Source organism: Macaca fascicularis, chromosome 2 (genome assembly GCF_037993035.2).
Source record: "Macaca fascicularis isolate 582-1 chromosome 2, T2T-MFA8v1.1".
Lineage (NCBI taxonomy): Eukaryota > Metazoa > Chordata > Mammalia > Primates > Cercopithecidae > Macaca > Macaca fascicularis.
Window position 1 is genome coordinate 7,923,365 of NC_088376.1, and position 25,565 is coordinate 7,948,929.

Genomic DNA, 25,565 nt, shown 5'->3' on the forward strand with positions numbered 1-25,565 from the left:
CACAAAGGATAAGGTCTCAAAGGTCTGTATTCTTATAAGTTTTTGTCAGATTTGGTTTGAATTGAGTTTACAGTATCAATAGAACTATTTTATTTTTGTGGTACTTTCCATTTAAAAAGTTCAAAGGTATTTCCCCCTCATTTGTTAGCTTAGCTGTTCTCAAATCCCTGGGAACTAGACAGATCAGACTAAATATACTGTAATTTTATAGACGGAAAAAATGAGACAGAGATATTCTAGATAACACAGTAGAGAGCTGAAATTCAGTTTTCCAGAAAGCTGAATAATGGTCTTTCATTAGCTTCTTAACTAAGAATGAAAACCTCTCCTCAGCAGAGAGTTGAGGCTATAAAAATTATACTGAGACATGCACTTAACATATATTGTCTCATCTGATCCTTATTCCAAACACATAAAGTTTGTAATGCTTTTACCTCCATTTTATAGATGAATGAACAAGGCCTAGAAAAGTAAAGTAACTGTCAACGTCATACCACTAGACAGTGCTAAAGCTGGAATTTGAATTAGGATCTACTTGTTTCAAAGTCCTTGCTTTATATTTCACCTGATACTGTCTCTTCATTCTATATAGCCCTGAACCTGTGCCATCCCCGGAGCCAGCCCGAGTGAAAAGCGCGATGTGCCTCTATCATTTAAAACAGGCTAATTCCTGCAATCAGTGGTAAACTGAAGATGCACACTTTTGAGGATGAGAAGTCAATTATTATTACTGAACTTGTCAACAGTATTTCTTTAAGAATGTCATGAAAGAAACTTTTCGTAGCTGTTTCAAAGCTATTAGGCCTCAAACATTTTAGAAATAAAGGGAATATTTTACATTCTAATATGTGTGTGAAGGTAATTCAGGGCATTGTCACACTACAAATGTCTATTAACATTAACCTGTTGTGTGTCTGGTTAGCTCTCTCTGATCAGCAACTCTGTGTCTAGACCCTTCAACACACGTGCCTAAGACACATAGGACAATTTTAAACATAATAAACTATTGCTGAAAATAAAACCTGAATATGTTATAATGATTTCAAAACCATTTATTTGGAATCCAGAAGAAAACAAACATAAAAATAGATTTAGATTCCTGAAGAATAGGAAACATGTTTTAAAATATAAGAAATGAGTTAACAGTAAGTGGATTTCCACAATGAAGCAAACACTTGTCTGACTAGAAGACAAACAATCCTAGTTGACCCGTTAGTTCCTCATTCTGAATTCAAAAGAGAGAAGTTAAATAGAAGAGCGATTTTTCAACCATGCTATGGTTGCTGTGGCAACCAACCACAACATATAGGTAAAGAACAACACAAGAAATGACTCTGGGATCTTTCAACTGAAATGAATCATGTGGGGAGGGGAAGGGTGCGGTGGAGGAATGTCATGATGAAGTAAGAACAAGTGTTTCCATTCAAGAAACCAACAATGTGTGAAGAACTGTGTGAAGGCACAAAAATGAAAATGATACAACTCTAACTTACAGTTATTCATGGTCTAATGGAGGATTGCAACGAACACAATAAAAGACACTTAGGGGCAGGGGAGTGTGAAATAAAAACAAAACAACTTAGGAAAAAGTTAATGAAGAAGAAAGATTTGGGCTGGTTCTTAAATGATAAGTAGAATATTAACATCTATTGAGGAAGAAGGTAGACATGGGAAGTAGACACTTCAGGCACAGGAGAAAGTGTGAAGAACTCACCCGTAATGTCTTTATTTTTTCCCTCGCTGTCATTACTTAAACAACAATATTATAATATTCTGTTTTCATGCAGAGTTCCTCCTTTGGAAAATTCGCTTGTATGAGGGCCAGTGGGGGGTAATAAGTTCCGTATCTGCATGTTCAGAAACTTGCTCAATACTTGGTGCTCGGTAAATGCTCGATACATTAGTGTTGCCTGATCAAAGGTATGAATGAGAGAAGCCAAGACCCAAAAGGCATGGAGTTGAGGGCTCATAGAGTGTATAAGTGCTGATGAGTATTTGGAATATAAGACACTGGGTGGTGGGTTGTAGAATGGAAAGGGAAAGTAGACGTAATGATACAAATAATTTAACTGGGATACAAGGTTTGAAGTGTTAGTAGTATCTACTGAAGTTTTTGCATTCTAGATAAAGTTGGTATAAAACATATACTTTGCTATGAAGTCTTAGAAGAGTTGATAAACTAGTCCCTTCCAATGAACAGAACTAAGTCATGCAATGATTGCACAACAAATATTTACAAAGTCCCTCCTGTGGTCCAGGCACTGGGTTAGGAGCTGGGTATACAATTGCCAGAAAAGAACACAAATGGTGCTTATTCTATGGAATTTTACAGTGCAGGCTAATTCATTCAACTATGTAATCACTTTCTAAGTACAATATAATTGTCTCAGTTTTATGCTGTGTGCTTGCTATTCAAGGGAAAGAGAAAGAGAAAGGGAAAGGAAAAGAGTGGTCACTACTTAGAACAGAAAAAAGAGAAATACAATCACTAGAATAACAAAGACAAGATACGAATGAAGTGCTATCGAAGCAGAGTAGGTGATTTTTATGGCCTGAAGTGGCTTCAAGACTTCATAGCTATTTGAATTTGGCTTTGTCTTTAAATCATGAATCTCGAGTCCTTAGAGGCCCTAAACCTTATGTCAAATGTTATATGTATATGCATACATGTACACATACAGAATTATATGTGTATAGCTCTGAAAGAAAATATGATACATACTCTCTCACACTAGAGGTTGAAAATCCAATCACTATATAGGAAATATAGGGAAAGAAAAGAGATAGAGAACCAATCTAAGCTGTCAAGTCAAATAGGAGCAGGCATTTAAAAAATAAGGCCTACTACACAGACCTTGAACTAACTTCTCAACAATATCTCTATGCCAACAAGAAGGCCAAGCCTGGCATGTTTTCAGAAATGTTCTTTCCTGATACCACCTAGTCTGGAAAAGCAAATATTTTTCTATTTTCCAAGAGATAGCTATAAAAAATGTTTGACCAATTCTGATTAATTTCATAATAAAAATGAAAAGTGGAGGTAATATATCAATTTTAATAATCGGTATGGGTACAAAGAAAACTAGCTTTGTGGAAAGTTACATCCAGAATGGCATCTAGTCTGACAAATAGCAGGTGAGAGTATTTCAGCAGCTGTCATAAATGTAATCTATAAACCATCCAATAAAATGGTTCCTTTGATCCTCGGTGAGAAGAGAAAATTGTCTATGCTTTTATAAGCATCTCTAAGAGATAAAGTTTTAAATATCAAACTATAATGAAGAGAATTAATACAGTAATATGAAAGTTAGGATGGCTTGCCAAAGACCCTAAATTAATCTCATTAGTAACAAAAGGATTGCATTACCTGTGTCTGTACTTCTATATGTTTGGAAGTTCCTATGTGAATAAACAGGCAGTCTCCCATTTATACACATAGTATATTTCAGAATTTGTTTTACAAGCCAGCTATTTGACATTCTGTAAATCACTTACAAACTGTGGTTTGCTTTCCAGACTAGTTACAAAACCTGGCTTATTCAACAAATATTTGCTGAACATCAGTTTAACTCACAGAAGTTAAACTAGAATACCTAATGTTGAATTAGAGAATTGTGAATTCTGGGTCCTAAATTAACTAAACTCTGCCATGCAGGGAAAAAAAAAAAAAAAAAAAAAAGAGGAGAAAGAGAAGGCATGTGGAGGACAATCCAATCCTACCCCATTTATTCAGCAATTCTGAAATGTAAACATTTGGTTTTCTGTTTCCGGTAACCTCAGTTTGTCTGAGATGCCTCTGATTTCTCACGGCCCTCTATCCACAGGTCTCCCTATGTCCCACAGTGCAGTCCACACCCCAGTATGTGTTCAAAAATCACCCTGCCCTTCCAAAACGTCCTAAGCTCCAAAAGTAAAGTCTGGACCACCCTCCTTACATCAGTTCTAGAGAGCACAGTTTTTGTGATCACACAGAACTGGCCTGCAATCCCAGACTCTCTCATTAGTAGCTGTGTTATTTTGAGTAAATTATATACGAAAATGTAAAAGTGTGCTTTCCTGACACATTACAGAGGGTAGAATCTTAGCTCCTAGTTCTGTGGCCTTGGAAATATTTCTCAACTACGCTATACCTCGTTCCTCAACTATAACATGGGAAAACATGACAGCCTATTTCATAAGGATGTTGACAGAATTAAGGAAGATCAAGCATTTGGAACAATACGTGTGTTCAGTAAATGTTAGGTGTTACTGTTTATCTCTCTGAATCGCCATTTTCTAATCTGTCAAAATACGGTATCTGCCTTGCAGAGCTGGTGCTACATATGAATATAAAGCACACAGCACACTGGATTGTGACCACTGAAATGTAACAAATATGAGTTTCCTCTTTCTTTAGCAGCTTTAGATGATTAGCAGCTTTCATCTTTCAGATAACCGGAAAGCAAATTTCCTGAAACTTATTATTATGGATCCATCTTTGAATCCTCATAGACTGATTTGCGTTACTAAAAGAGACCATCGTCTCTTTTAGGAATGCAAATCAGTCTATGAGGATTAATAGATAGATCCATAGAAGTAGGAATCAACAGATGTAGGAACCTCTGTTGATAACAGCTAAAAAAGAATTGCTGAAGAAGGGCCAAGACATCTGGGTAGATGCCTGGGGATGACTGTAAAAGGTACAAAATAGAAGGCAAAGTTAGCACTGCTGTACAGACAGGAGGATGCAGTGACCAAGAACCTTTGTTTTGTTTCCAAGATGGCAGAAGTGTTAGGATGAAAGGTGTCAGGTGATTACCCAAAGGTAGAGAAACAGGAAGCAATATATTGGAAATTATTAGTAATCTTTTCTTAATCAAATAAGAGAAAACATGATCAGTGGTTGTCTTTTTTTTTTTTTGAAATGGAGTCTTCCTCCATTGCACAGGCTGGAGTGCGGTGGCATGATCTCAGCTCACTGCAACCTCCGCCTCCTGGGTTCAAGCTATTCTCCTGCCTCAGACTCCCAAGCAGCTGGGACTACAGGTGTGCGCCACCACACCCGGCTAGTTTCTGTATTTTTAGTAGTGATGGGGTTTCACCATATTGGCCATGTTGTTTGTCTATTTTAGTCACCTGCACATGGTTGGATATTGGCCATGGTAATTGTTTTACAGCTGTGACTTTTTCTGTCTCCTTCTCAGAATTCATGTCTCCATTTACCCATGAATAGTATCTCCAGAGTATGGCATTAGCTCAGTTCTCTTCTCACTTTATTTAGTCTTCTCAAGTGCTTCAACTATCACATGAATGCACCCAATTCTGTCTTTAGCTCTGATTTTTCTGCTAAGCTCCAGACTCATAATCATGTAACCACTACCTGCTAGTCACTGCCACCCGCCAGCTAGATGCCTCAGAGACATCAGCAACTAACTTAACACGGCATTACCTAACCCATTACTTACTCCCGAAACCTGCTTCTCCTCTGTTACTTCATACCTTGGTTAATAGCACCATGCCATCCTTTCATGAAAACCAGAAATCTGGAAATCACTAGAGACTCAGAGTAAGACATTACATAGCTTTGCCCTCAAGAAATAGGCTGTCTTCTAGGATACATATCTCTCTCTCCTTAAAACCAACAGTAATTTCTCCTTGTCACTCTTATGAAACTTAGAAGTTTACATTTTGATAAGAATAGAAATTCTTCGTATTTACAAACTTATTTTTATTAAATTATGAGGTTATTTGGGACTACACAGCTCTGGGCATATATTTTATTCATTATGGTGTTCCCTCCTCCCCGGCCCCGGCACGTTGCATTGATCACAGCTAATCTTCAGCTAGTATACAGGTGTTCCTCAACTTATGATGAAAGTTACATACCAGTAAACCTATCATAAGTCAAAAATGTGGTTAAGTCAAAAATACATTTAATGCTAGCAACACAGCAGACGGTCTCCAACTTATGATGGTTTTATTTATGATTTTTTGACTTTATGATAATGTGAAAGTGATAAAAATTCAGTAAAACTGTAGCCCCATCACAAATCATAAGAAGCTACTTGACATACCATGAGGTTTTATCCCAATAAACCCATGATCAAGTGGAAAAATCTTAAGTCAAACCATCGTAAATTGAGGACTATCTGTAGTCATGAATGAATGACTAAAAAAAGTAAAGAAGTGAAAAATAATATTGAAACAGGTATAAATAAACAGGAATACATGAGACAGCTGTAATTTCCAGCTGGAGGGAATAAGGAACAATTAATAAAGATGGTACAATTTAGTCTGTTCTAAAGGGAGAAGGATGTTCCGGGCAGAGGAAATGCATGAGGAAAAAGGAGAGGAGAAAATGGCAGGATGTGTATGGGAATCAAACTAATAAATAAGGCTCGAGATTAAAACCTTGACTGCAGGGTAAATAAACATATGTTTTTTAACTGGAAGGTATATTACACTTATTGATGTAAAACTGTTAATATTATTTTTAAACCATCTTTTAGGTTTTTTTACTATGAAAAATTACAATCAGAGAGAGAACAATGAGTTCCTGTATCTTTACTAGCCTCAACAAGTATTAATTGAGACTATGTCTTATTTCATGTACAGCTATTCACTGCAACCCAAGATTATTTTGAAGCAAATCACAGACATCATATAATTTTATTTCTAAACAATATTTGAGTAATTTGAGTATCTCCAAAAAATAAGACTCTTTCTGCAAGCATAACTACAGTACCATTATCATGTTTAAAAAGTAATAATTTATTAGTAATGTTAGTATTGCATGTTCAAAATTCCCTGATCTTTTCATAATTTGCTTTAGTTTTTTTCAAATGAAAAAGATCCAACTAAAATTGATTCATTGCAGTTGGTTGTTAAATCTCTTAAATCAGTCTCTGTATCTCTTTCTCTTCCTCACTCCTTTTCTACCTTCCTTCCCTGCCTCCCTCCATCCCTCTTAGTCATTTTATTGTAAAATAAAGCATATACCAAAAAAAATGCAAAACACATCTAAGAGTTAATGAGTTGTTATAAAGCAAAGGCCTTTGCTTCACTCAGGTCCAGGAACTTTGCCAGTCCCTCTTGAAGGCCTTCTTCATGGCCCACGTCAATCACACCTCCTTTACTACCCTCCAAAGTAGTCACTATCTATACTTTTATAGTTAAATCACTTCTTGTTTTTATTTATATACTTTTCACCTATATGTGCATGGTTAGATGCTACAGTGCTATCTACTTTTTAAATGCCTTATATGTTTCTTTTAATCTATACAGTCCCTCTTCATGACATTTCTTTTCTTACAATTTATCTTTTGAAAAACCCAGCACATCTGGCCCATAGAGTTTCACATAGTCTGGATTTTATTGATGATATATTCATGCTGCAGGTCAATGTATTTCTATGTTATTTATATATCTCCTGCAAAATGAGAGTGGGATCCAAAGGCTTAACTGGACTCAGGTTTAATTAGTTGGTAATATGAATCAATACGTAATATTTTCTTCTTTTATCAGAAGAAACATGTCTGATGGTTTTTCGTCTTGTGATGTTAGCAGTCATTGATGCTTAGATGCCTACATTTATTAATCTATTGAGAGTTGCAAGGTGATGATAATTCTAATTGTATCATTAAAATTTCATTTATTATTAGAAACACTTTACAAAACGCACCTCTCTACAATACTTCATTACCCAATGTTACATGTCCTCTAGGAAAACCAGAATGAATACTTGATTATTTGCCTTTACCAGTTTTTAAGATAATAAACTGATTTCCTTTCATCATCCAAATGTAACTCATTAAATTTTGTGAAATGTCATTATAAACTTATAAATTTAAACTGACTTCATAGGATTTAAACCATTAAAATTAGGTTCAAATTATTTTGGTTAAAATTGTTCATCTTTGGCCAACAGAAGACTCTTCAAGTTGACTCCCAAATTGTATCATTAGCAACTTAAGCAGAGACAGAATTTAAAATTTTCAGCTTTTGAAATTTATAACAAACTGTGTTTGTAGGATTTTTTATTTCTCTCCGGAGTTCTGCCAACTTTTGCTGCGTATTTTTGAAGCATTGTTATTAAGCACATGAGTTTTTGTTATTTTTATGTTTCCCTGATAAAGTGATCCTTTTATTATTATGAAATGTCATCTTTATCTCTGGTAATCCTGTCTACTTTATCTGATATTCTTACGGCCATTCTAATTTACTTACTGTATTTGTCATTTTTTTATTTTAATTTTTTCTCCCTTTCACCTTCTATTGATCTTAAGGCATTATCTATTGTCTTTTTTTTTTTTTTTTCTGTGATCTTTCTCTTAGATTAGCTTCATTTCTAAAATGATTTATTTTCTAAGTTTGTATGGAGTTACATAATATATATAATTTTTAGATGTTTCTAATTCTTATTATTCGTTCACATCTTGTATCATTTTAAAATGTCATTTAGCTCACTTAGGAAATAGTAGTTTTTTTCTAAATTTTAAAATATAAAAGGATTTTCTAACTTCAGCAAGCTATCTTTTCAAAACGATGGTGTCTTGGTCTTAAGATGTCCTGGCTTCGTTCTCCTGCTCCATTTTTAGCCAGTCCTTCTTTTTCCTTCCTATATATTGTCCTCATCCGGTTTACTTTTGATTCTACTCTCAGTAGCTTCTCCTCAACGTGGCGGGTCATATTTCAGAGTTGTGAGGAACTACAACTTCTTCCACCCCTTCAGAGCTTCTTGTTATAGGTCTTTTGCACGGTCCTCTATTAGAGAGCAAAACCTCTCCCAATTTTAGCTCCTGTTCTCAAGTTGGTTCATCACACTTTCCAGTGAGCACCTGTTGGCTCTTTTGGTGTTCTCCTGTTGTCAAGTCTGACAGACACCACATTACTTCCATCTGCTTCCTTCCGCACAAACACTGATCCCATATGGGCTTAGGCTGTTGGTGGCTTTATCAAAAGTGGTTCCTGTGGATAATCTGTCACTGAGTTATGCTGTAAATTCTGTCCATGGGGTTTTGGCTTTAGTGTATGTGGAGACTTGAAGCAATACGAAGGCTATGTTGCTGCTACAAGCACTACCTTCCAACACTTTTATATTTTGACAAAACATTTTCCAAATCCCTCAGATGTGGAAGAGACCATAGATGGACAGTGCTCACAAATGAGGGCAAAGAAAAAAACACACAGAAATAATAAAATGCAGTACTGATTAATCAAGGAATTGAATTTCACCACATGAATTAACAGCTTATGACTTCACTAAGCAGGAACTAGAAGTGGGCGGCATTTCTTAAAATGCATTTCACATGAAGTTAACAGAAATAAGGTAGTTTTGGTATTCTAGTTAGAGTTATTTCAGAAATAGTGAGCTGAGACAAAGTACTGTGCACCACTTCCTTTAAAATGGTACAAAATGAGGACGTGGTGAAATATTTCCATAAAGTTATTATGGAATAAATCAGATAATCTGAAGAGAAATACCTTTGCTTATACATGTAACTCAGTAAATAAGTATTATCATTTTATAAGTTATTAGAGAGAATAAAGTGTAGTCTAATTTTCCTTACCATATACCAAGTGATGGTCGGTTTGACACTGGAAGGAAAATATCCATCTACATTTGGACAAGTGATCCTCTGAATGCCATATTCTATATACAATTTATGCACTGGGAGTTTCATGGGGGAATTGAAACAGCTGTCTTTTTGAACAACTTCCAAGGGAAATGCAACTTTGCTGCAATATGTGGTGTTCCTGAAAAAAGAAACATACAATGAATGGGTAGTATTTGCATTCGATTTCATAGAGCATTCAAACGAACTAAGTGAAGCCATGCTACATACTGAGACATCATTTATATATGTAAGTTCACGTAAGAGATAAAATCATAGTGGAGGCATTTCCTATACCAATTGGCATCACAGAATTTTAAAAAAGCACAATTAATTAATTACTATTAATGTACCAAAGTATTTATACTTTCAGATGTGGTCCTAAATGTGTTTGTCAGTGTATATAAATAGTCACGTGTCACATGATGACATTTCAGTTAACGATGGATCACACATGTGATGGTGGTTTCATAAAATTATAATGGAGCTCAAGAATTTCTATTATTTATTGATGTCATTGTCATTGTAATGTCATAGGGCAACATATTATTCATGTTTTGGGTGATGCTGGTATAAACAAACCTATGCACTGTCAGACAAATAAAAGTGTATAGTAATGTCCTAGGCTTTCACACTCACTCACTACTCACTCACTCTCCCAGAGCAACTTCCAGTCCTACAAGCTGTATTCACGATAAGTGCCCTACACAGGTGTACTATTTCTTTCATCTTTTATATTATATTTTAACTGTGTCTTTTCTATATTTAGATAGCTTAAGTACACAAATCCTTATCAGTGTGTTATAATTGCCTATAGTATTCAGTACCACAACCTGCTATACAGGTTGGTAACCTAGGAGTAACAGACTATACCATATAGCCTAGGTGTGTAGTAGGCTCTCCCAACCAGGTTCATGTAACTACACTCTATGATGGTCACACAATGACTAAAGTTACCTAACAAAACATGTCTCAGAACATATCCCCTGTTCTGCTGTTTGACATAGCAAAATATAACTGTGCATATATGTAACACTAAAAACATTCTCAATAATACTCAGTGCTGGTAAGGCAGAGGCATGAATGGCGTATTTATGCAGAGTCAATAATGGTATAAGCAACTTTGGGAAAAACTATGCTTCCAGGATCATAAAAAAGCCTTTGTTTTTGCCCTAGTAATCCTATGTCTGGATATTTTGTCACATGATAGAATGATAGAAAAGGGGGAATAGAGACAGCACGTAGTTAAAAATGCCCATCCAGAGCCATATTAGCAAGAAAAAAATTAAAATCAATAGAAAAAAATGTGACAAATGGAATATTATAAAGAAAACTGTGGTACAACCCTTCAAAGTTGTTGTGAGAACGTATACAAAGAATCAGGCATGAAGGGAAAAAAACAAACACATAACAATTCCTTAGGACGACTGGGGAATTGCATTTGTGCTATAATGTTCATGTACATTGTTTTGTCTGCTTGGAGGGCTTACTTCTCCCACCCCCTTCATTTCACATACAGGCCTTCTCTGTTATCTTCTCCCACCTCATATCTAAATTTGGTCTGTCGTTTATTGAGCACCTTGGACATTTCCTTGGTTAAATTTGTTATAATTCAAAATTAGATGGTTATGTTATAGATATGTGTCAATATCCTCTGTAAAATATAAGTCCCACAACACTATTTATGTTTTTTATTACATTAATTGCATCTAGTACAGTGTCTTAACTTTCAGTAACTGCTGAACAAATATTTGTTATTAAGTAAATGGAATGGATGTAAAACTTGTGTCTAAATATAGGTAAACATGAAAAATAACATAGAATAATAAATCAACTAATTTTTTAGGGTGATGGGATAAGGAGTCTATGTCTAGCCATTTTTGTGATTTTTGTATAAATAATATTTGTGAGGCATCACATCACACATATTTGGCTTATTGGGTACCAAAATGACTTATGAATAAAGACTAAATTTAGTGGAAAGGGTGGGGTATGCATTCTCAAAGATGGAGGGAGGGGTGTTAAAGATGACTTGTGACAATACTCAGAAGGGGGTAAGAGGGAGTGGTAGGCATGATCCATACCTACAAATAACAAAACATCTGCCCCAGACTCTATAGGTGGAAGTTATAGAAGGGAAATTTAAGTTTAAGGATCTATTTTCTGATTTTAAAAAATACGAAGAACAGTGATTGGACTGACTTTTTAGCTTCCAAAGTTGAACAGTATTGGGGCAAGAATATAAAGAAAATACTCAAAGATGAAACTAATTTTATTGCCCTATGGTTCTACATGCTTCAGTTTAAGGTCATTCTCAGCTTATACATTTCCTCAGTAACACAGGAAACATGGTAGTGCTCCCACCAGACAACTTCAATTCTAGATTTGCTTTAAGAACATGGAAGATAGAGAAGTAAACTGAAGAGGTGACAATCTGGAAGTTGATAAATAACACTAAAGGTTTATGCAGGTCTTAACCGTCATGCAGCCCTACTCCTACAATGTAAAAGAAGATTAGACAAGTTTGTGGAAGAGCTACAGGCAAGTAGTAAGTAATTAAGGAAAAAGTAAAACTGATACTGAAACACTAAGATACACAGTGGAGACCATAGTTAAACAGAAAGCTCCCGAAGACTTCCTCCCACTGGAAAATGTTAACAGATGAACAGTTATCAAAGATAAAAAGGAGCTCAACAAGCATGTATGCCAACTCTCTTCCTATGTAGATGTAGATACCACAGCTCTCAGACATGGACAGGACTTGCCTAAAGTCACCAGCTAAGTAGTGGCAGAGTGGAAGTGATGGCCTAGTTTCTCTGTCTTCTCCTAATGCTCTTTCCACTATAATCTGCTTTAACTTCTACCACATTGTATTAGAACATAAATAATGAGAACATGAGTACTTCAGGATCCTTGGAAACCCATATACCAGTCTAAAGCCCACTCCAATAAGATTCAAGTTTCCAGTGAAAACCTCAGAAGGGCCTTCAGAGGTTACAGGGATTCTCCCTTACCTCCAACTCCCAAGAACACAGTGATCTAAAGGCTTTTCTATGATAGAAAAGAGGTATTTTTTCACATAATCATAACATAGCTTACATTTACCAAAGTATAGTCCTAGTTTTCCATCAGGGAGTGGAGACTCTCTATGAGAGAAAAAACATTTGTGATTATTTATTGTTATGGACTGAACTGTGTCACCCCACCCCAATTTACATGCTAAAGTCCTACCTCACAGTACATTAGAATGTGACTGTATTTGAAAACAGAAAATTTGAAGACATAATTGAGCTAAAATGAAGTCACAAGGATGGTCTCTAATCCCATACTATTAGCATCCTTATCAGAAGAAGAGATTAAGACACAAACACACAGAGGAAAGAGCATGTAAAGACAAGGAGAGAAGATGGCCATTTACAAGACAAGGATAGAGGCACCAAGAATGAAATCAACCCTGCCGACACCTTGATCTTGGATTTCTAGCCTCCAGAACTGTGAGAAGGTAATTTTGTTTGTTAAAGTCACCCAGTCTGTGGTATTTTGTCATTGCAGTCCTAGCAAAGCAACACATCTGTTAAATAGTAGGAAGTCGTTCAAAGGAAAAAAAAAAATTAACCTAGATGGGAGTTTAGAAAACAAGGCCATGCCTGGCACCTAAAAAGTGACCGCTGGTAAAAAGTAATCAAATAATTAACCCTGAAAAGGGCTATTCTGTGGAGGATAACCCTGAAAAGGGCTATTCTATTCTGTCGAGAAGCCTCAGTTTTTTTTTCCCCCCAAAAAACATTAATGCGAAAAAAAAAAAAAAAAAGGAATACTGTAGAGTAAAATATAAAATTTACAAAACTTTCAAAGGAAAAAAAGTGGATTGGAAAGAAATTTTACTGTAATGATAAATTGTTTGGATTAAATCCTTAGATTGCCAGAGATAATGGTATTCTCTTGCTTCTCAGGAGAAATTTGGGAGAAGTTTAAAAAGCATTGTCATACATACATGTCATGGCTCCCAAAAGAACATTTGGGAGAATATTATGACAGAGAAAATTCTAAGGAGGGAATTGTAACTGAAAAGGCAAACCTGGGGCAAATGGGAGAGAGGACTCTCAGTTCACTCTAGGTCTTCTGATTTGGGGGTTAGATCTGCAGTGTCCAATAGAAATGATACTGTGAACCACATATGTAATTGTAGACATTTCAGTTGCCACACTAAAAAAGTAAAATAATATTTGGGAGGCATCGCATCACACATATTTGGGAGGCATTGTGCATCACACAATGCACCCTGAGTTTCTTTTCTGTGCCGGGTACTTTGAAAGATGCCAAGAATAACAGATACAAATGGGCTCTATTCCCTTCCCTGTTCAATGTCTGGATAAATGGATGTCTCCAGGTGAGGCATAAAGGCACGCAGGTCATGAGAAGGGATTAATAACAAGGCTCCACTTTTACACAACTTTGATATGTCTCAGGGTCTGGGAAGAAACTACCTCTGGAGAACATTCTAAGGGCCACAACCAATTTCTCTGCATACCTCCTTCAGCCCCCTTCAGCTAAGCTGCAGAGAATTACCTCACTAAACTCTATCTAAATGCTTCCGACTTCTCCCCAGCTTCCTAGCACATGGATCATCTGGACAAAAGCCCAGAAACTAAAGGGAAAAGAGAAAGTCACTGCCAAGAATCAAGCTACCTTAACATGCAGGTATAGTTGCCAGTGTCATTGAGGAGAGTGGGCCGGAACCACAGCACATCTTTCTCCTTACTAATGCGGTTCTCAGGGAGGCGGAAGTTAATCGGCTCCTCAAGGTCCCGGTCCTGCCTAGTCCAATACCAGATCAGAGTAAGGCCAGCTGAATGGGCTGTGCTGTAGTTAAATTTCAAGAAGTGTTCAAAGAGCGGACACTTGATGCGAGCTGGCTCATCTTCAAACACTTGGATTTGCCTCATGGTATCTAGTCCCCAGTCATCGCAGCGTTCTGGAATAATCAAAAAGAAAGAAAGGGCAGATGAGTCATTTTACAATAAAGGCCTCGAAAGAACACACCTTCTCCGCAGGGCACCCCGTCTTTTCCAGAACCTCTTTCTCTGGTCATCTTCCAGCCTCCCTCTAATAACTGCATACAGTAGGCACCTTTGGTGTGAAGAAATTGCTGTTCCCCATTGCTTTTTATTTTCTGAGTATCTCTTGGATAATGATTTGATCTGATAGCTTGACCCTGGTAAGCCCTGCAAGGTACGGGAGAAGGTTTCACCTAAAAAAGACATCCTGTGCTTTTTCACTTTGTGGAACAGAGAATGGTTTAAGGAGGAAATTGGAACTGAAAAGATAACCCTTGGGCAAATGGGAGAAAGGACTCCCAGTTTGTTCTAGGTCTTCTGATTTTTGGGCTAGGTCTGTACTGTCCAGTAGAAATCAGAATGCAACACACATATGTAATTTTAGACATTTCAGTTGCCACACTAGAAAAGTAAAACAAAACAGATGAAATTAATTTTACTATTTTCTTAAACCCAATATATCCAAAATATCAAAAAACGAGCTATTTTACATGTACATTCTTTTTCTGTGGTACGTCTTCAAAATTCAACGTATTTTACACTGACATCTCAATCTGGGCCAGCCACATATGTCTTACTCTACTTTACTGGACAGCAGGGCAGCAGACCTCAAGAAATCAAGAGATCTCGGTAACACCCATTGGTGGAATACTCATTCAGGACTAAAGGTGCTACAGTTCCAATGACAGAGTCAAATAAAAAAGCAGCTTAGTTCTGCAAGGTCACTCAGTTCTTTAAATTCCTTCTGAGCTGTATACCCATTTTATATTTTTACCATCAAACATTATTTTTAACGATCACTTGAAAACTCTGGAATACAGAGTCTACAAAAACAGCCCTAGTTTTCTCTTTCCCCTGTATCCACATCCTCTGCAATTTGAAACTGTGAATTTTCCAATCAAGAGTCTATCTTACCACCCCTCGAATCTGCGCTGTCCTTGTGAGTAATGGCTTGTATAATTTATCCTTTATAATGAAAAATAATCACTCATCTACTCAGGAAAAAAAAAAAAATGATTTAAAGAATTTTTTTCTTTATTTTAAGAAAATAAGAAAATATTTATTTTCTTAAGAGTGATATCTGAATGGAGGGCTCTAGAAGTCACCAGATGAAAGGTGAATAGAGGTCGGGGTGATGGAGTCCTGTGGGCCACAAAACCATCACCTTAAAGTAGTTTTTTCCTCATGTCCCTAATATATGCACATACACACATTTATGTATATATTTTTTAACTCTGTAATCTTCCTGACATTTCCATTGACATCTAAAACTTTTCATGCTAAGTATAACTGGAAAGGATGTATGTAGTGTCATAAGTAATGCCATTTTGAAAGAAAAGAGCTACATCATTCTTTTAATTACATCCAATGGAATAGTGATTTGTCATACACCAATATCCAACCTAAAAACATGTTAAAAAGCTTTCTTTTAATCATTATAAATTCCATAGTTTCTTTTTGCTTGAACTTAACATTAATTCCACTATCTCCACGTGTAAATTTACTTTAATGGAATATATTCTTATGTTTGATAGTTTATTTTTTATTTGTCATCATTTTATTCTTTTGTGTAATATGTAAAGTGCTAAATATTAAAAGATTTTTTGAAATGTCTTATACATTTAAATAATATGTTTCATTTTATAAGTAAGTATTGATTATTAAATGTAAAGGTTGTATTGGAAATCATTTCTCAGTAATATAGAAGGGCTATTTTTGAATGGGCGTTTTTGGGTACTAGTTAAAAACTGTTTGCTTACATGTAAGAACTGGGAAAATTTGTTTATAGTAAGGGACTAAAGGAGCTTAGTTCTACAAGGTCACTCAATCCTTGAAATTCTTTCTGAGCTGTATACCCATTTTATATTTTTATCATCGAACATTATTTTTAATGATCACTTGAAAACTCTGGAATACAGAGTCTGCAAAAACAGTGCTAGTTTTCCCTTCCCCCTGTATCCACATCCTCTGCAATTTGAAACTGTGAGTTTTCCAATCAAGATTCTATCTTACCACCCCTCGAATCTGCGCTGTCCTTGTGAGTTATACTGGCAAACAAAATGCAGCAAAAGTGATTGTGTGGTGTGTGACAATCTTAAGTCTAAGACTTAAAAGGTTTTGCTTTTTCTCTTGGAACTTTGTTGTCACCATGAGAACAAGTCCAGGAAAGCATATTAATAAATAAGAGACCACACAGAGGACAGCTGAGACACCCCCGCTGGCAGCTGGCCCACCTCCAGAAGTATGGCTATCTGGCTTTCCACAGCTGACCAAAGGGACAAGAGCAAGCCCGGCCTAGATGAGCTGAGCCACACCAGATACAGACTCAGAAGCAAAAACACAAGTGAAATAAATAAAATGAAGTTTGGTCATTGAACTGTGTGCTCCTTTTTTGTAGCAGTGGATAACTGGCAAAACAACTCACTTGCCATTATTCTAATACTGATAAAAGCAAAGAATCCGAAGCTTTCTGACTTGCAAAAGGATTTGTCATGTAAGCAATAAAGCTCTGGGAAATTTAACAAACCAGTTTTTTCAAGACTCAACAAATGACTATTTGTTGCTATGTTTTTACTTAGAAGCTACTTTTAAAATTCAACATACAGAGAAATAATTGCAAAAATCACAGTGTTGTTCACATCAGTGCACAATTGTAATACAATGTATTTTATAAAGTATCACATTCTTTTAACATATTTGCAAAGTTGCAGAGTTTGCTTATTCAGCTTGTATAAAAGTAAAACCAAAGTTTTGGCTGGGCGTGGTGGCTCATGCCTGTAATCCCAACACTTTAGGAGGCCAAGGCGGGTGGATCACCTGAGGACAGGAGTTCGAGACCAGCCTGGCCAACATGGCGAAACTCCATCTCTACTAAAAATACAAAAATTAGCCAGGCATGGTGGCAGGTGCCTGTAATCCCAGCTACTCGGAAATATGAGGCAGGAGACTTGCTTGAACCTGGCAGGCAGAGGTTGCAGTCAGCCGAGATCATGTCACTGCACTCCAGCCTGGGCAAGAGAACAAGACTCAAAAAAAAAAGAAAACAAAAGAAAATTAAAATAATGTTTAATACATAATCCCAAGTAACTGCAAGAGCAGGAGAAAAGACAATGGTAATGCCAACATGGACAAGTGGTAACAGGCTTAGCACACCTAAAAAGACAAATCCTAAACCAGCAGCAGAGAACTGGAGAACAAACCAATCTGTAGTTCAGGATGCTGAAAAGACCCAGGAATTATCAGCACCAAGATAAAGAGTCATTAGTGCTGTTTACCCACCATTTATGGGTTCTCCTCTCGGCATATTATAAGATTGTACATTTCTACACCTCTGAAGTAAGGAGCGGCCATGTGATTTACTTTGACCAAGAAGATGTAGTCAGTGCTACTTGTGGTGGATGTTTTAAGAGGTGGGGTATATTTTACAAACTTCCCTTTTCTTCTGCCTTGGCAAACATGAAAGCCCAGAGACAGAGGCTCCCTTAGCTTGGGTCCCTTGATGGATGGCATATCACACAACTTTGTTCTTTTAAGGCAGAGATAATTTGGATTTGCTTATTACCAATATCACTAATCTATCCTGGCACATGCAGTCAGGTATCTCAAAACCGAGGATATGGGAAGAACGGTAAAATAAACAAGACAGAATGACAGCTATATAAAAAAGTTACATGCTTTGTTCCAAGCCCACTCTTCCAGTACTGAACAATCTCTTCACTCAGCTCCAAGGATGAGGGCAGTCAGACATTTACTCTCCACAGAAGAGAATGAAAGAATCTTCTGTGGAAAATCTGGCCAGTTTAAGAAGAAAGATATGACAATCTTACTATCAGAAGCTCTTTAGAAAATTGTGCAGCCACATCATCCAACAGAAAAGCACAAGTTGAATGAGCATCATGGCTTCACACTCACATTTAGAATTTCCAATCAGCTTCTTAATCACTTCTTCTTAAATCTGAGCAGATAATCTGAGAAAAACCTGTACCACAAAATGTAATGTCAGAAAAAAAAAAAGTAAAAAGAACTTGGAGAAAATCAAATTATTCAAGGAAAAGTAAACATTTAAAAAATACTGTCAACATTCTCAGAGCAGTAAGGAATCTGTTTCATCCATGAAGCAGGAACAAATGCTATAACAAAGCAATATCCGGAGAAAAAAAGCCCACTAAAACAAACAAAAAAAAACTTTAATAGATTTTTTTAGATGTTAAATTTAAAGATTTCCTAAAAAGCAGAGTAGAAAGAAAAAGAAATAGAAAATAGATAAGAAAGTCAGAAGCACAGTCCAGGAATCTCAATCTCTCAGTAAGAGGAGCCTCTGCACCCCACCTATCAAAAAACAAAACAAACAAACAAAAAAAACCAAAATACAAAGAAAATTCTCAATTAAATAATTCACAGGAAAAAAACACAAAATCTGAGAACTGAACTATACAACCTTCTAAGGACCTATCAATTGCCCCAGTACAATGGATAGAAATAAACTTACACCACATAAATATTTCACAATAATTGCAGAGAAAGAGAGGATTCTGCAAACTGCCAGGGAGTAAGAAAGGAAAGGAAAAAAAAAAGTCACTTTACAAAATATTAGGAATGAGAATGGTTTGGGAACTCCCAAACACAAGACCGGAAACTAGAAGATAATGAAGCAATGCATCTGAAGGAAAATTATTTCCAATCTAGAACCTAAACATAACAAAAAAATCAAGTGTGAAGGTGACAAATGTAGACACACAACGACTCTACAATTTATTTACCATGTCCTCCTTATCAGGGAGCTACGGAGAATTTGTGCTACAAAAATGAGAGAATAAAACATTAATAGAGAAAACCTAGGATTGGGAATAGGATTCTAATTCAAGAGAGAAAAGGGATCCTCAGAATGACAGTGAACGAGACCCAAGGATAAAAGCTATGCACCAGGGCTTGGTAATGAACCAGTATAGGTAGTAGGGATTGGAAACCTCCAATAAGGGAAAAAATAATCACAACTGACAGATTATCTGAGGACATTAACAGTGTGAAAAATGTGAAAAATTATGCTGACAGGCAATTGAAAGCTATAGAAATGGTTACAAAAACATACAAATTAAAATAAGCATATGAAAAGCAATGCAGTTAATAACTTCAAAAACTAAGAAAGGTAATAGAATTATAGTCCATAAATATGTGAAAACATATTAATGAAATGATTATTGATTCGACCAAATATGAAATATAGAGATGAATGGGTAGAAGGGATAGCAGTTTCAGTGAGATTATCCTCATTTACTATAATGAAAAAAGTGAAAAGATAATGCCTAGGGTTGACTACACAAAAGATAACAATGTATACAAATAGGTTAGCAAAATATAGTTGAGAAATATTATAAGAGATAAGTTAAGATATCCAAGTTGTTGCCTCTGAGAAGCGTAATTAGTAAAAGTGAGGATAGTTAAGGCAGAAAGAATATAATTATTTTGATATGTTTTTTAATATATGGACCTTAAAAATCTATGCATAATTTGCTTTCAAATGAATTAAAATAATAATTAGAATAAAAGGAAGAAAGGAAAGAAGGAAGAAAATATACACCATGTAATACAGTTGGCAAACCCATTCTATGTCAAACCATCCTTATCATAACTACTTTCTGTTAGAGATATTTTTGATTTTATATTTTGTTTCCAAAAATTGTGTTGTTATGTATTGGCTTGACAGTCGTTTCACTTTGAATGATAAAGTATATAGAAAAAAAAAAAGATGACAACGGTTGGATAGCAAATGGAGTCTGAAATTTCATTATACTGTTTGTTGTCTAGATAAAATAAGATGTCACTGCCTTTGGTATTTCCTACAGATATTCTTTATGTGTTTTGCAAAAGCATCTCCCTCAAGACTGCACTTTTTTGACTGAAATTAGATGATGGTAGAGGAAAGACTATTAAATGGGAATTAGTATCGCTCCTACAACCCCACTCTACAATGTGTATCAATTCAGATCACTCCAACTTGGGCCACAGATCACATTCTGATGTCATTATTCACTCTTAATAGAAACACTGGTAAACTGGAGAGAAAAAGGAAGGCCTGCTGGGGTGTAATAGTGCCCTTATTAAGGAGACATTCTGACACCAATAAAATAAGTGTCATGTTGGACCCTGAAAGTCTTCATAGCCCTGAGCAATAATTAATAGTAAGACAGGTGATGAGTAACATGTAGATTTTTCTTTCGTAAAGTAGGAGAATGCCGACTGGAAAAGAGGAGAAAAAAAAAAAGGAGAGCTAACATAACATTTTAACTGCAAGCATATACTCAGACCAATTTAGGAGGAATTATAAAATGGAATTTTAGTGATCACAAGAACAGACTGTGGTAGAGACTGTCTATATGCTCATTAATTCTGTTTTCCTTGACTCATGTGTAAACTACTTATTTTTGGTAATTGGGTTGGGGCCATGTGATTTTCCTCCGGCCAATGAAAGGTGGGCAGAAATGCTGTGGCGTGAAATCCCCTGCACAATCTTTGGTGCTCTCTTTCGCTGAAATGGAGGCCCTGAAATCCAGAAACTGATGAAAAGGTAGCTTCACAGGATGGGAGGGATCTGGATCCCTGCCTCTGCTCAGAGCAGAGTTGTTCAGGTATGCCACTTGAATTTCAAGGGGCTGTGACATGAGTGGAAAATAAATACTGTGTTAAGCCACTGAGATTTGTGATAGCAACTACTATTGCCTATCCTGATTAATAAAGAAAGGAAAGTAGAATCTTCCTTTCACAACATAAGTTAATAAATCAAGACCAGACATTTTTTTTAAAAAGCATTTGTTCCTCACATACTAAAATTTGAATGAAAATCAATCACCATGGCCCAATTCATAGGCTTAATACGTATTCAATTAAATTCAATACATTTTTAAAGGGAAATGAAATAATTATAACTGCCATGTATCTCCCTTATATGATGTTTTATAGATCAAATGAATATGTTTACAAAATGAGTCAGCCTCCTGTACCAAAGAGACTGAAAATATATGTATTAGTATTCATAAACATTATTATTATTATTGAGCTTTTTCTTTGGGATATTTACCCATTTGAAATTAGTTCTGTGAGTTTTGAAGTTTTCTAGACAGCCACCTGAGCATATTTTGTCAGAGCTTTTTATATTATTCAGTGAACAAATAAAAATAAAATCTATGGCAACGGGCTGGAGTGTCATGTAATACCAAATTAATTATATGATTCACTGCAGGCACCAGCCTCAGAAAAGACAGGAAAAGGCTGTTATGCAAATACATTTGTCTCTAATAACAGCAAAGGGAATTTAGCAAATTACTGGCACAAGAATTCCTTTTTTGTTTAGAATGTCCCTTCCTATTCAGTTTACTCCACAGTGGAAGTCCTCTCTAAATTGGCCTCTCAACATGAGAGAACCACAAAGTCATCATTCCTCTCAGCCAAAAGGGTTTCTTAAGGCTGAGACTTGGTGGCACAGAGGACTAATGGAAACGTGCAAAGCTTTGCAAAACCAAGTCAGTGGAAAATCCAACCCACGCTCTTGACAGCAATTAGCATTTATATAGCAGGGTATACATTTTAACTAATTAATCTCACAACACCCTCTAGGGCTTTCATGCCCATTCCCACATTACATGCCAGGAAACGGAGACAGAGAGATTAATTGACTTACTTTTGCCTGAGTGGTAGCACAAAAAAAAAAGCTGCCTGACTATAGAGCTAGGATGTTTGTCCCAAATGTATCCTCACACATTCAAAGCAGAATATTTTCCACAGAAAAGCTCCTCATATATTTGTATTCATTAAATATTTATTGAGAACCTGTTTTGCACAAGGCACTATGCTAGGTGCTGGGGTAGACAGATGTATAAGTATAAAACATCAGGAAACTCAGGTATAGAAAAGAAAGAGCAAAGATTTGAATTTTGGAAGACCTAAGGTAGAATTACTTTCCATAGTTAATTATTTATCATGTGCCACTTGGTTGCCATATGGCCTTGGACAAAATGCTTCTCTTAAACTAGTCTTTGCATGTCCACCCTGCCTATCTTACAGTGCTGTGCGAGAGTTAAAAGTCCTAGCATGCAAAAGGAGCTCAGTACATATTAGCTGAATCTGCATCGGAAAATTCCCATCAGGAAATTAACAATGTTCACAAAGAAAGACATACAAACAGACTTAACTGAATGAAATAAACCAATTGTCATAATAGGTTTCTAAACAGAAGCATAATCATATTAAATCCTATTATATTATATTGTGCTACGTTTTATATTAATTATATTATTGTAAACAGGGTGGAGGGTGGAGGTGATAGTCTTGAGATTTGGCTGAGACCAGAACCAGTCCCCCCGCTTTTTTTTTTTTTTTTTTTGAGACGGAGTCTTGCTCTGTCCCCCAGGCTGGAGTGCAGTGGCCGGATCTCTGCTCACTGCAAGCTCCACCTCCCGGGTTCCCGCCATTCTCCTGCCTCAGCCTCCCGAGTAGCTGGGACTACAGGCGCCCGCCCCCATGCCCGGCTAATGTTTTGTATTTGTAGTAGAGACGGGGTTTCACCATGTTAGCCAGGATGGTCTCGATCTCCTGACCTCGTGATCCGCCCGTCTCGGCCTCCCGAAGTGCTGGGATTACAGGCGTGAGCCACCAGGCCTGGCCCATTTTATATTAATTATATTACTGTAAACAGGGTGGAGGGTGGAGGTGATAGTCTTGAGACTTGGCTGAGACCAGAAACCAGTCCCCTTTTACATTCCAAAATAGAAAGCAGCACAGATCAGGCCGCTTAGAAACTGTCCCATCAGCGTGTTCTAGTAGTCCTATCTAAGCCTGAGGCTAGAGACTAAGTGAAACAGAAAAGCTGGTTTGACATTAATTTTGGTAGTTTTGCTGAAGTTTGTTTTTCTAGTGGTATGCGTGGCTCCTCGGGAAATATTAACCTGGGACTGAGATAACGAGAGAACTGAAGGTGTGAGCAAACTGATTAGGTTGACTAGCAACATTAAATGAACGTCACGAAGGCAAGGAGTAAATCAATAAGTTTAAGTGTGAGCACATTTCTGAGGCAAACACAGGAGTTCCAGAGTCTAAAACATTAGCAGATGCCCTGATAGAGAACGCATATAGCATTAGGGTTGAAGATAACAGACATAATTCCAAGGCAGACTTTGATACCTAGTGGCATTATTCCTTCACTTAAAAAACTATGTACTGGGCATTCCATAATGTGCCAGATACTAAAGTGGGTGCTTGGGATGCACTGGCAAACAAAACAAAGGTCTCATGGAGCTCACCTTCTAACACTGGGAGACTGACAATAAGCAATTGACATGCTAAATAAGAAAAATATATAGAAAGCTGAAAGGTGATGAGTCAAGGGAACAAAGAACAATACAGAACCTGGTAAGAGGAATCAGGAATGAGGGAGGGAGAGAGAAGAGAGAGACAGGAATATGCAATTTTAAAGAGAGTAGTAAGGGGAGGCTTTGTGATCAATGAAGTCCCTCAACCATTCTGAACCTCACTTTTCACAACCATAAAAGAAGCTCATAATAGTGTAAAATAGTTATGACAATGAAATAAGCCTATGACATAAAACAGCACCACACATAAACTGAGAAGGTCTATACATGTATTGGTTATAATTAATCTATGAACTGTAATTTTTCCATGTGATCTTTGGCAAGGCACTTTTTGCGTCAGACATCCGCATCTGTGGCAGAGACTAGTAGACGTGCCCCATTTCCATGCCTCACATGCCCCTTCCCAACAGGGTGTGGGATTTTCACTTGGGTACATAGCCACTCAGTTTAAAAGTAACATTTCCCAGATTGCTTCTCACCTGGATGTGGTCAGGTGAATAGGTTCTGGCTAATAGAAAAGGTTTGAAATTGTCATGTGGTAGATCCCAGAAATCTTCCTTGAGAGACACTGGCATGTTCCTATGGTTCCCATGCTCCTCCTACCATCCCATTTCTTCTGTCCTGCTGCATGGGATATAGATATGATAGCTGGAGCTACATAATGAACCGAAAGAATGAAGACTACACACTAAAGATGGTGAAATCTGAAAGTGAAAGGAGGTAGGACCTTGAATAACTTGGGGAGCTGCCTTACCAGCCCTGAGCTTTCTACCTCTACATTTTATGTGATAAATAAGCTTTTTTACATCCTTGATACTTAGAGTGTGGTCCTCAACCCACGAGCATCATCAATATTCCATGCCATCTTGTCAGAACTGCAGATTTTCAGGCCCCATCCTGACGTAGTGAATCACAATCTTCATTTTAACAATCCCCAGGTAATCCCAATGCCCACTAAACTTGGAAAGGAATTAGTTTAAACAGCTGTTATTTTATATGTCTACTTATGGCTGATCATTGTCTTCACTGATAACAATGGTTTTATTTCCTCTGTTCAAATAAGTGGATAGTTGAACAATTCCTGAGATTTTAACCACCTTATGAGTCTATGTCTCTTTGACTTATATTCTTTTCGCTCCTCAATGAAAAATTATTTTAAATATCTGGACATTTTTCTAGCACTATCCTATAATATACCACTGGTTTCCAAAAAAATCTGCAAGCACCATTCACCTAGAGTATAATTTATAGTGGAAGATAAATTTGACTGTGTCTCTACCCAAATCTCATCTTGAATTGTAGCTCCCATAATTCCCAAATGTCATGGGAAGGACATGGTGGGAGGTAATTGAATCCTGGGGGTGGGTCTTTCCTGTGCTGTTCTCGTAATATGAATATGTCTCACGAGATCTGATGGTTTTATAAAGGGGAGTTCCCCTGCACACATTCTCTCTTGCCTGCTGACATGTAAGACGTGATTTTGCTCCTCATTTGCCTTCTGTCATGATTGTGAGGGCTCCCCGCAATGTGGAACTGTGAGTCAATTAAACCTC

General features: G+C 36.7%; 1 protein-coding gene across 4 annotated transcripts in view; it reads right to left on the minus strand.

The window, feature by feature from the left end:
- Positions 1-25,565, minus strand: part of IL1RAP (interleukin 1 receptor accessory protein) — a 144,816-nt gene that overhangs the window by 38,824 nt on the left and 80,427 nt on the right. For all 4 annotated transcript variants that reach the window (XR_010584867.2, XM_065539712.2, XM_005545406.5 and 1 more), the window contains exons 3-4: positions 14,283-14,568; positions 9,549-9,735 (exon numbers count right to left, since the gene is read on the minus strand). Coding sequence is in view for 3 of the 4 variants with exons in the window: in XM_065539712.2 (XP_065395784.1) it covers positions 9,549-9,735; positions 14,283-14,568 (473 nt within the window). In the remaining variant the exon portion in view is untranslated. The remainder of the gene's footprint in view (positions 1-9,548; positions 9,736-14,282; positions 14,569-25,565) is intronic.